Source organism: Choloepus didactylus, chromosome 3, assembly GCF_015220235.1.
Source record: "Choloepus didactylus isolate mChoDid1 chromosome 3, mChoDid1.pri, whole genome shotgun sequence".
NCBI lineage: Eukaryota > Metazoa > Chordata > Mammalia > Pilosa > Megalonychidae > Choloepus > Choloepus didactylus.
In genome coordinates, this window is record NC_051309.1 from 58315552 (window position 1) to 58327808 (window position 12257).

The following is a 12257-nucleotide window of genomic DNA, read 5'->3' on the forward strand; positions in this document are numbered from 1 at the left end:
GCCACTGAAGCAGAGAGAAAGCCACTGAAGCTAGAAGCTGGAAGCAGCAAAGCCCAGATGAGAAGGGAGAGATGAGCAGATGCCACCCTGTGCCTTGCCATATAACAGAGGAGTCCAGATATTGTTTTGAATGTCTTGATTTGGACATTTTCACTGCCTCAGATCTATATGCTTGTAAGCTAATAAAACCCCATTAAGAATGGTAACTGTATTTATCTACAGACACAATATAAATCCAACTTTTAACCTTAGTGCCCTGTGTTGAGTTAAAATAAACAAAAAAGATTTGGAAAGAAGAGTTGTTCTTTAAATCTTTCTTTTCAAAATTTGGAATATGAGACAAAATAAAGAACTAAAATGTAATGAAGACGGTTAGCCCCTCCCAATGCTGACACATAGCCTTCTCTGTCAAGTGTTAGATTGAACTTAGGCATGCATGTGCAAAATGATGACTGCCCTCTGAGAGACGAGACATGGAAGTGTGTGCCTTTAAGGTCTCTTTCTTTCTCAGTCAGTGCTAAAGGATAGTGTTTAACTGTCATATCACAAACAAACAGCCACTCAAGTGTCCAGTGTTAAACCTTCATATGACTGGTCTCTGGAGGCTGAACACACAATGATTCAGGATCATCAGAAACCCTGGATTTCAGCCCCTGCCCCCAAGTACTGTCACTATAACTGGCCACTGGACAAATCCCTTAACCATCTTGGGTCTCATTCAGTCTTCTCTTTCTAAAAGGATCAGTTGTAATGCAGACTACATCCAACCCTAAAATTAATTCTATGTGGTATCTCTTCTGTATATTTTCTCAGGTGGTCAGGGGCACATACATTTTCCTGGACGCCTATTTCAAGGATGATGCCAAAGCTTTCAGGTTGGGGAAAGATACCCCTGTTCTTCCTTGTTCAGCCTTCTTTTTCTCACATTTCTGATTTTAGGTCTTGTCCACATGCAACGAGTGTTATGACTGGAGTTTTTTCAGCAGTGAAAAGTTATTGAATTACAACATGGCAGTCACTGCTTGATGCCAGGGATTAATGAAACAGGAACCCTATTATATTGGAGATGCTCCCAGCCTAGTGACGGAAGGACATGTTACAGGGGTTTCTAATGGAAATGGCCCTCAGCCAAAAGAATCTGGAGTGTTATCAGAGAGGTTGCCTGGCTGGCAGTCTTCTCAACAGGACTTACAGGGTGGCAGTCGTTAACCTTGAGGAATTTACCACAACCTAGAGTCTGCTAGCTTTCCAGGATCAGAAAGTACAGGCTTAGTTAGCACACTAAGAGTGACTCCACCTTTTCATTTATCCATTCACTAAACATTTATTGAGCACCATGTGCCAGAACTCTTTTAGTTGAAAATAATGGAAACTCACCTCAAATTGTGTGTGCACAAAAAGGGGATTTGGGAGGTGGGACTTACCTTATGGAGAAATCTGGACATAGATGGATTCAGAAGTCCAAAGATAATAAGACGGTCTCTCCATCTTTTGGGCCTGCTAACCTCTGCTTGACTTCATTCTCAGATTCCTTCCACAAGATAGTGAGATGGCTGCTGTCAACCCAAAGCTTATACCTTCTTACAGCTCAAGATCCCAGAATAAAATGGACTCTCTTTCAGCAACCATATAGCACATCTCATGGAGGGATGTTGATGGAATCATATGTTCATCCCCAAACCAATCCGTGTGCCGGACTGCCCTGACCTATGGGGGAGGGCAGAGATAGCCTCCCCCTCAAACCACATGGAATGAATTCCTCACAGAAAAGAGAGGTTCTGCTTTCAGAAGAAAAGGGAAGGGATGCTGGGCAGGATAGGAACTGGGGACATACCAGCAACCAGGACAGAGAGGGTCCCTGTCCTTAAGGAGCTTACATTCTAGCTGAGGAGACAAACACAACATAAGCAAGTGGATGAAATAATTACAAATTGAGTCAAAGGAAAGAGCTGAGATAGAAAAGAATGCCAGGAGCATTCTTTAAGATGGCCTGGGAAGGAAATATTTAAGTTAAACCCTAAAAGATAGGAAGGAGCCAGTATACAAAGAGTAGGGAGAAGAAGGCCCAGGCAATGGGAACAGGTATAGGAAGAAGCTCTCATGGGAAAGGGCTTGACATGTTAGAGAAGAACAGGGAAGTTGGAATGTGGATAGCAAGGATGGAGTAGCCCAAAGTAAGACTGGAGAGAGGGGCAAGGACTAGCCTGGGGCACATTATGGTACAAAGCTAAGGGTTTATTCTAAGTGGTTTGGATTGTCATGATGGGAGGTGGGCAAAGGTAGAAAACAGTAAAAAAGTTGGGAGGCCATTGTAGAATCCAGGTGAGAGGTGATGGAAACCTGGATTTGGATAGTGACCCCCCACCAACTGAATGTTATTTGAATAGCTGAAGGTACTGCATTCAGTTGTGGGCTAGTTTTATTGAGGTGGGTGCCATTCTGCCTCTTTAAGGTAACTTCACACAGCTTTTCCCTGATTGTCCACATGTTGAGTGTAAACTCTCTGATGGTAAGTTTACATCTCCTTTTTTCCAAGTTTTGACTCTCCATACACATCTATTTCAATGAGAGTCTGAAGGAGCAGATTTCCTGATTCACAGATGCATATGTGATCCATTCCAGATCACATCCACAATCCAAAATATTTCTCTTTTAACTTTTCTTTGCATTTGTGAAACAAAGTATATCCAGTGATGTGCAAAAGTTTTACTTGGGTGTACGATATTATTTGACAAATAACCTAATATCTCTAGTCCCTTCCCTGGAAAACAAATACATCACTGAAACTCCTCTACTTCTCTTCTCCTCTACCACACCATCATGTCCATAAAAATTAGCTGAAAGCATTTCTGGGAGACAGAGAGGTCCAAGCCACTTACATTTAAAAAATCTCTTTGTGTAATAAAACAATAGTGACAAAAAAAAGAGGGAAGGTAACAAAACAGGGTTATAAAACTTGTGGTATAGCCTATTTAAAACATCAGTTAAATTAATGCTATCAAGGCACACACTCAAATATGTTTCACTCAGAGTTGTGCTATTCATGAAATTATAGGATTTATAAAAAATAATGAATTAGGGCACACAGTCTAAGTAACAGGGCACAAGATTAAAGTTGTAGATCAATGTATTTTTTTCAATTGTGTCAGTGTTTCTTTATGACTGTATGCAGAACTTCATGGGGAGATAGTAAAAAATCTAAATTTAAGGCTCTTTCTGAATGTTATGCTCTGGTGTCAGCCTCCCTCTCTCAATTCCTATGTACATTTACTAGAAACTGATGGAAATCAGTCTTAGTGATAAGAGGACCTTAGGATATTGTCAGTCTTGGTATGGCCTCCCAGCATGATTAGGGCACAAAGGCCCAGGTGGAGCCTGTGCCAGGTACTTTCTGAAATCTGAGACTGACTTTGCTGTCAGAGTGGCGTCGTCGCTAGACTGGATCTTCGCAGGATCTCGGCAACGGAGAACATCTGGGAGTCCTCGCCCTTGACCCCGGGAGCAGCCGGAAGGATTCTGCCCCCTGTCGCCCCGGTGGGGCCTCTGGCCGCACTCTACCCAGCTGGGCGCGTTTCCTTGGCAACGCAACGACACGCGGGGGGGGGGGGGCGGGGCCTGGAGGGGCGTCCCGGCGGCCGCACTGCCGCATCCACCGCGCAGAAAGCCCACCGCGCCGCGGCGACCGGCAGCGAGGGAGACACTGATGTGGCGGGAGCTGCTGGGCTCAAATGGAGGACCAAGAGTTTTCAGGTTCAGCCCGGCTGACGGCGGTGGCTGATGGGCTCGAAACGACAGAAGTATCCTCGGGGACCGAGGCCTTCCTGGCGTCCCTTGTGCTCAGCGACCTCGGTGGGGTCGAAGGGTCCCAGGAGCCCGAGGAGCCCGAGGAGTGGGAGGAGCCCGACGAACGAGACGAATCTGACGAGTCCGACGAGCCCGACGAGTCTACTGAGACCCCAGAAACTCCCGAACACCACGGGTCCTCTGAACTGCTCCAACTCCGCGAACCCAGCAAGTCCCGCCCGCGCCGCCCGTGCGTCCCGCGCCACCGGTCCCGCTCGCGCCGCAGGCCCAGCCCGCACCGCCGGTCCCGCGGCGCCGAGTTTCATCCTTGCGCCGCGATGATCTCCCCTTCCCTGGTGTCCCCGTCCCTGCCACGGATCCTGCTGTCTTTCCCGCGCGGTAGGTGTTGAGGCCCCTCGGAGGCACTGAGCAAACCACCCCCCCTCCAGTCTAGAACTGGGGCGCTAATAGTGAAGGCGCAAATTTGTATGGAAGAGCTCGCTTTGTTTTAAAGAAAGATAACTCCTGTGTCATTTACCTGCTACTTGCAGTCGCCTCTCTTTGGACCTTAAAGGATTCTGATGGGAAATTGAGATCCTGGTAATGCGAGAAACGGAATCCCTTCAGTCCCTCCCTCTTCTCTCCACCTAACCTGCCCTTGATAACCCCTAACCTGCCCTTGATAACCCCTAACCTGCCCTTGATAACCCATTGCCACTTCTTTTTGAAGTCCTTCTTAACTCTCCTCTGCAGTTAGTTAACATTCTCCTTGCTTGCAGAATGTTGCCCCTTGGAACATTACCTCCAGTACAGCACTTACGATTTTGTGATTTTCTCCCCCACTAAGAGGGAGGACGTTTTTGTCAGTGTTTGGCACCTAGAATTCAATAAAACTGTAGAAACAAAACATTCATTGAGCAAGTATTCAAAAGGTACACTACTACTAAGGGCTCACTAAGTTCACAAGATAACAGGGCTGATGTTAAATGTCTCTGCCCACACCTGATCACTTATGGCCCCTCACTTATGACCTCACTCAAAACAAATTTTGGTCCACACTGGGCCCTTGGCTGATCACTTTTTATTTCATATTCTCATGGACTCCCCCTTATCCGACCTCCATTACATGGTCTATGATTTCAGTTGCTCACTTACAACATCCCTCCATTGCTTCTTCTGCTGTTCAACATACTTCTGGGAAATTCCAACCTTGGTTAAACCCAATCATCCATCTACTCTCTGCCTACTCATGAGCAACTAACTCTTGCTGTACAAAATTATACAATCATGCTGACTGGATTTATTTCAGTTTCATGACTGTGAATCTTAACTGGACACTGGACACTACCTAGCAAGCCCACATTATTCCCCTAGTAAGTTAATTTTCCCAATCTCTGAGATGATGACTAAATGCCTTATTTACTCTCCAACCTCCCACTGAAGACTTTGCCTCATACTCTATGAGAAAATACAAGCAAGCAGTCACAAACTCCCTTATCCTTTTATTTTACCCTTTTATTGCCTTACCTGCAACTATCCCCACAGATACTGCCTTTTCTCATATTTCAAGGAAGAATTGTGCCTCTTTCCCTAAAAGCAAAATCCTCCACCTGTGCTTTAGATTCCATTCTTGTCTCCTGAAGAACTTTGTTTCTACAGTAATCCCCTCTCTCTCCTACAGCACCAATTTTTTTCCTAATGAATCAATCCCATGAGCTCTAAAATCGTCCATTTTAAAATAACCCTTGACCCTGTGTCTTCTTAAGATCTCTCCTTCCTGACCGTCACTGCCGTTTCTCTGTTCTTCACTGCAACACTTGTCAAAGTTCTGACTCCATTTCCCCACCTCTCTTTTCTTAACTCCCCTGGCTCAGCTTTATTCTCTTCCATTTCACCAAAACTGCTCTGGCTGAATGCCTTTCTCTCCATCTCCAGCCCTGTCATCATGCATGATTTCAGTATCCATATGGATGAACCATCTGACTACTCAGTTCTATGACATCCACACTTCAATTGATCTTATCTTTCACCTCACCTTTGGCACCCACTACCCTAGCCCTTGATAATGTCAATTGCTGTACCATTTCCAAAATATTTTTTACAAGCATTCTGATCTTTTATCATCTATCTTTCTAGCTCATTCCTCCTTGTACCCACCTCCTCAGTTCTTTAACCTCAAAGGACCTCCAATCCATTGATCCTACTACCTTTCATTATATATCACTGCCGGTTTCCTTCTGTCTCTCCTTACTCACTTTATATTCCATGGCCCATGAGTGGAATCACTTCCTTGTAAATATCCTTAATTCCCTTACCTTTTTCTCCCTCTGTCATTCTTGCCTGGTAAAATCCAACTCTTGCTTGCAGTTGAAAAACATAATGATAAGAGAAAAGCAAAGAGCTAGATTGACTGATCTTTACATTTATGATCTTGAATTTCAAGTGGGCTTCCAGAACTGCTTGACAATATCCTACATTCCCCAACTGGTTCATTTTCAAGTGCAAAAAACATGGTTAGTGTTCCCTTTCCTCAAATCTCCTACATCATTTCCAACTTTCTCACTCTTAGCTGAGGACTTTGCTTTTTTTTCACAGAGAATATAAATCACAAAAGATCTTATCTTTCCACCATTGAATACTCCAAATTGCATCATCTGTACCCATACAATCTACCTTTTCTCCTGCTAATGAATGCATGCCATGTACTTGCAGTTATTAAAGGCTATTTCCTCAACCTTATGTTGGATACCATCCCATCTAACTTCAAGCTGTTTGCACATAAAATTAGCCTGCCTTTCTCCTGCATCATGATATTCCCCTCTACTGGATCATTCTCATCAGCATACGAACATGCAGCAATGGCGCCTATCATAAAAAGTAGCAAAAACAAAACAAAAAACCCTTCCTCAACCCCATATTATACCCCTATAGGTACCACTCTTATTTCTCTGCCCTTTTTTACAGAAAAATTCCTCAAAATAGTTGTTCATAAGTCATTTTCTCCACTTCCTCTCTTCTCATTCTCTTGAGAATCCATTTAAGTTAAGCTTTCAACTGCTTCACTTAGCTGAAGTTGCTCTTGTTGAGGTCATAATGACCTCTGCCTTTCTGAATTCAGGTTAACATTTAGTCCTCATCTTACTCATTTAATAGATTCATTCCCTCTTTCTTACTTGACTTCTGGTATACCACTCCCTCCATTGTCATCCTACCTCACTGATTGTTCCTAACTCATTATCTCTTGTCAGATCCCTCCTCTTTACAGTCTCTAGGTCGGTGACTGAAAGCACAGTTCTCTCAGATTCTTCTAGAACTTTCCTTGTTCCTTGGGTGATGTCATCAGTTCCATGACTTTAATTATATGCTGGTAACTTCCCGAATTATCTCTAGCTTCAACTTCTCCCCTGAATCACAGAGTTTTATAACCAATTATCCATTTAACATCCCTAGTTGAGTATCAGTAGGCATGTCAAGTTTAAGTGTCCACAACTTAACTGTTAATTCTGCACTCAAAACTTGTTCCTCCCTCATTGTTTCCCATCTCAGCAAATAGTACCACCATTCATCCAGGTGCTCAGGTCATAAACTTTTGAATCATCTTGACATCTGTTTTTCTCTCATACTCTGCCTTCAAACCATTAGCAAATCCTCTGTTCAAAATATATCCTAGCTATGACTATTAATATCTAAAACATCATCTTCCTAAGCCACTATTACCTTTTGCCTTGTCCATTGCGATAGCCTCCAACTGGGCTCTCTGACACTTTTCCCATCTCCACCTCCCCCCCAACTCCTTGTTCATATAAAGGTCATAGGGATACTGTACAATATAAATTATATATTGCTCTCCTCCTCCCAACCCTCCAAAGGGGGTTTTCTTATCACTTAGTATATAATCTAAAGTCCTTACCCAGGACTAAAAGACCGTGTATGATCTGGCCCCTGCCCACTCCCGACCTCATGCCCAACTACTCTCCAACACCCTCCCCTGCCCCCTACCCTCTGCTCTTCAGCCACAAGGATCTTCTTGCTCCCACCTCAGGATCATTACACTTGCTGTTTCCTCTTCCAGGGACACTATTCCCTCAAGTATTTGGCACCTCCTCATAGATCTGTTCCAGATTATTCTGTCAAAAATTATACTCTGGCCTGCTTATTTTCTTTTAAAATATTTATCTGAGTGGATCTGTTTGTTTGCTTGTCTACGCTAACGTAAGCTCTCATAAGGGCAGGGCCTTTATCTTCTTCACTGTTTCATCCTCAGTGCCTGAAGCAGTACCTGGCACAAGTCAGAGCTTAATAATTATTGTTAAGTGAAGGTTCTTTTCATTCAGCCTCCATGTTACCAAATCCAGTGGCTCCTTTCTCTATCCTTAGGGTTGTTAAGAAGATTAAATGAGTTAATGTGTGCAAACACTTGGAACTGATTATGGTACTTGGCAAGTACTCAGTAGATATTGGCTAATATTACTAGCAGCTAGTATTATTCTCTTATTTGACATCTTGGCAGCATTCAACACAATTGACCACTCTCTACTTTTTGAAACAAATACTTCATGCTTTTGGCCTCTGTGACACCATAATCTCCTAATTTATCTCCTACCTTTTTGCTTCAGCAAATCAGCCCTCCCCATATTCCTGTACTTTAAAGGGCTCTATTGTGACCCTTTCCTCTTTATCCACACTTTTTCCCTAGGTGGTTATATCTGCAATCATGGCTTTAAATAGCATCTCTATGCTGCTGCCTCCCAAATTTATATCTTCCAACTCTACTCTCTTTCTCCTGAATCCCACACTAAAATAGTCAATTGCCTACTAAACATCTCTATTTGGATATATAATAGGCATCTCAAATTTAATTAATTCAAAACAGAAGTCTTGACTTTCTTCCCAATCTTGTTCCTCCTTTAGTCTTTCCCATCTCAGCAAATAGCTTCAGTTGTCAAGCCAAAAAACCCTACAATTCCTCCCTGATTCCTCTTTCCTCACCCTCAAATCCAATGCATCCAATGCAGGTTCTGATAGTTTTATCTCCAGAACATTTCCTGAATTCATTCATTTATACTGCTGATACTCTCCCCTAAATTATCATTTCTCACCTGCTATTTCTGCAATAGCTTCCTGAGAAGTCTCCCTGCTTCCACTCTTGCCTTTTACAATCCCTTTGTTACAGCAGCCAGAGTGGTTATTTAAAAAACCAAATCAGATCGTGTCTTTCCCTTACTATATAGTCCTTCCACTGCTTTCCTATTGCTCTTAGAATAAACTCACACTTTCTGTAGGGGTTGTCAGAGCTCCACATGATTTTTCCCACTTTTACCTCTCTGACTTTATCCCCTATTACTCTCCCTCCTGTTCCTTCTCCAGCCACATTGGCTTCCTTTCTGTTCCTCTAAATGGTCAGTCCTTCCACATGCTTCCACATGCTTCAGACTCTGCATTTATAGTTTCCTTTCCCTGGGATGTTTGTTTTCCCAGGATCTTCTCTTGGCTAATTCTTATCATTCGGATCTCTTCCCAAGTGTCGCCTTCCCTGTTGATGCTGCCTAAATTAGCTCCTCTGAAGTAGCTTCATACTGAGACTCTAAACAGTTTTCAGTCTCTGCTTTAGAAAACACTATGCTGAAGCTTCCTATATTCTCAATTTGTCTTCTAGATTTTCCTTGTTATTTCCAGTGTCTTCCTTTGGTAAAGTTCAATAAGCACAAAGTATATTTATATGACATTTGTATAAAATAGTGTAAACATTAAGTAATATTTAGTTAGCATACCACCATACCCCTGCTTACCCAATGAAGATTCTTTCATCTAACAAGAAGATTCTTTCATCTAACAAGAACTTATTGAGCATCTACCAAGGCACTCTTCTGTGTCTTATAGTGGTATAAAGATAACTAAGACATTGCAATTTGGCTATGTTCAAATTTTTAACATTTCTACTATGGAATAGGTACCATCATTCTGTCACCTTACTAAATTATCATCTTAATGAAAATCACTGTCATCGTTAACCTTTATGAGCAGTACTATGTTCCAGGGGTAGTCACTGAGCTGTAGATGAATAAAACATGGATCCCATTATTAAAGGATTGTCAGTGTGTTTGGGGAAGCTGAACACACCTATAACCATACATGTTAGCATACAAAGAGTGGACAGGAGTATCTTACAGGGCCATCACTTTGTTTTTCTGAGTTAAATGGCCGTAATAGGCTCTATATTTCAAAATGGAAGAAAAACTAAGGAAACAAACCCAAAGTACTCATCAAAAGGTATTTACCTAAAATAGGCATTTAATATTTCATCTCAAGTATATATAACCCAGAGTATTTGATCTGTATTTATAAGGGATTAGGGAATGGCTTAAAAGAAACAGGATCTCAGGCAAGTATGACTGTATGGTGAAAAATCACACTGAATGAAATTTTTTTTAATTAAAAACTTTGGGAAAATATGTAAGACATTAACATGGTTCAAATGCCAAACAATATAAAAAACACATAAGGAAATGTCTCACTCCCACCCCATTCCTTCCAACATTTCCCCCACTTTTTACAGATAATCACTTTTATTAGTTTCTTGTGTATCTTTATACAAATATAAGAAAATACTGTATAATTGTGCTTCTATATTTCCCCCCTCTTACCTCAAAGATTCTATATTGTTGCTCACTGTTTTTTTCACTCAACCATATATCTTCCCATATTAGTATGTAGAGAGTTTGCTCATTCTTTTTTTTTAAATTTTTTTCAAAGAGGCAGAACTCTTTATTCATAGGTAACTTTATTGTGTACATAGAAAAGCCAAAGTCCTCATTCTTTTTTTTTTTTTAATTTTTGTTTCAAAGAGGCAGAACTCTTTATTCATAGGTAACTTTATTGTATACCTAGAAAATTCAAGGGAGTTGACAAATCCACTGCTAGAACTAATAAGTGAATTAACTAATAAGTGAATTTAAGTAAAAAATGCAAGATCAGTATAAAAAATTATTTACCATTATAATAGCATCAACCAAGTGGAAACTGAAATGTAAAAATCCTCTCCATATGCAATAGAATCCAAAAACATTAAATACCTAGGAATACATTTAACAAAAGATGTGCGAGACATCTATACAGAGAACTGCAAAACATTGGCTGAGAAAAATGTAAAAAATCCTAAATAAATGGAAATTTATGTCATGTTCATGGACAGGAAGACTCCATATTATTAAGATGCCCGTTCTCTATAAGTTGATGCACAGATTCAATGCACTCTTTAATAAAATCAGAGTGGTATTTTTTTGCAGAAATTGATAAGCTGTTTATAAAATGTATACAAGAATGGAAAGGACCTATAATACAGAATAGCCAAGACATCCTGAAGAACAAAGTGGGAGGACTCGTGTTACCTGATTTCAAGACCTACCATAAAGCCACACTGATCATTTGATTTTCAGCAAGGCACTAAATAAATCAGTGGGGAAGGGAAGTTCTTTAAAATAAATGCCTCTAGATCAACTGGATATCCAAACTGAAAACAATGGAGCTTGACTCCAACTGCACAAATCATAAAATTTAAAAAAATGAAAGATAAATTAGACTTCACTAAAATTTAAAACTACTAATCACCTTTTTTAAAAATGAAAAGGCAGGCCACAGATTGGGAGAAAATATTCATGATACATATATCTGGCAAAGGTCTTATATCCAAAAAAAAAAAAAAATACATAACATATTGTTACAAATCAATAAGAAAAAGACAAAGAACCCAATTTAAAAGTGGGCACAAGACGTGAATAAACAGGTCACAAAAGAAGATATCCAAATGACCAATAAACATAAAATGTGGCTCAATTTATTTTTAGTCAACAGGAATTGCAAATGTAAAACACAGTGAAGGACTACTACATGTGTACTAGAATGGCTAAAATGAAAGTGACTGATGATATCAAATGTTGGCAAGGCTATGGAGCAACTGGAATTCTCGTACACTTTTGGTATGCATCCAAACTGGTCCAGCCAAATAGGCTTTGGAAACCTGTTGGTAGTATCTACTAAAATTCAAAATATATATATCTGATGGCCCATCAATTCTATTCTTAGGTGTATACTCTGGAGAAATGAAAACATATGCCCACACACAAAAAAAAACTTGTACAAGAATGTTCACAACACACAAAAAAAACTTGTACAAGAATGTTCACAACAGCTTTATTTATCAGAGCTCAAAACTGAAAACAATCCAAATGTCCATTCTCCCATTGATGGTCCTTTGCATTGTTTTCAGTTTTGAGTGCCTCATTATTTTTTTTTAGCAATAAATATTTTTTTAATTAGATAAGTTGTAGGTTTACAGAAAAATTATGTGTAAGATACAGAGTTCCCATATACCACCCAATTATTAACACCTTGTATTAGTGTGGCATATCTGTTACAATTCATGAAAGAGCATTTTTATAATTGTACCATTATTTATAGTCCATTGTTTACAATAG

At 40.6% G+C, this 12257-nt stretch overlaps 1 protein-coding gene across 1 annotated transcript in view; it reads left to right on the top strand.

Moving 5' to 3' along the window:
• Positions 1–3728: 3728 nt before the first annotated feature.
• The window catches only part of THEGL (theg spermatid protein like), a 113128-nt gene continuing 104599 nt past the window's right edge, over positions 3729–12257 (top strand). The window contains exons 1-2 of the mRNA XM_037831426.1: positions 3729–4033; positions 4070–4182. Coding sequence (XP_037687354.1) covers positions 3729–4033; positions 4070–4182 — 418 coding nt within the window. The remainder of the gene's footprint in view (positions 4034–4069; positions 4183–12257) is intronic.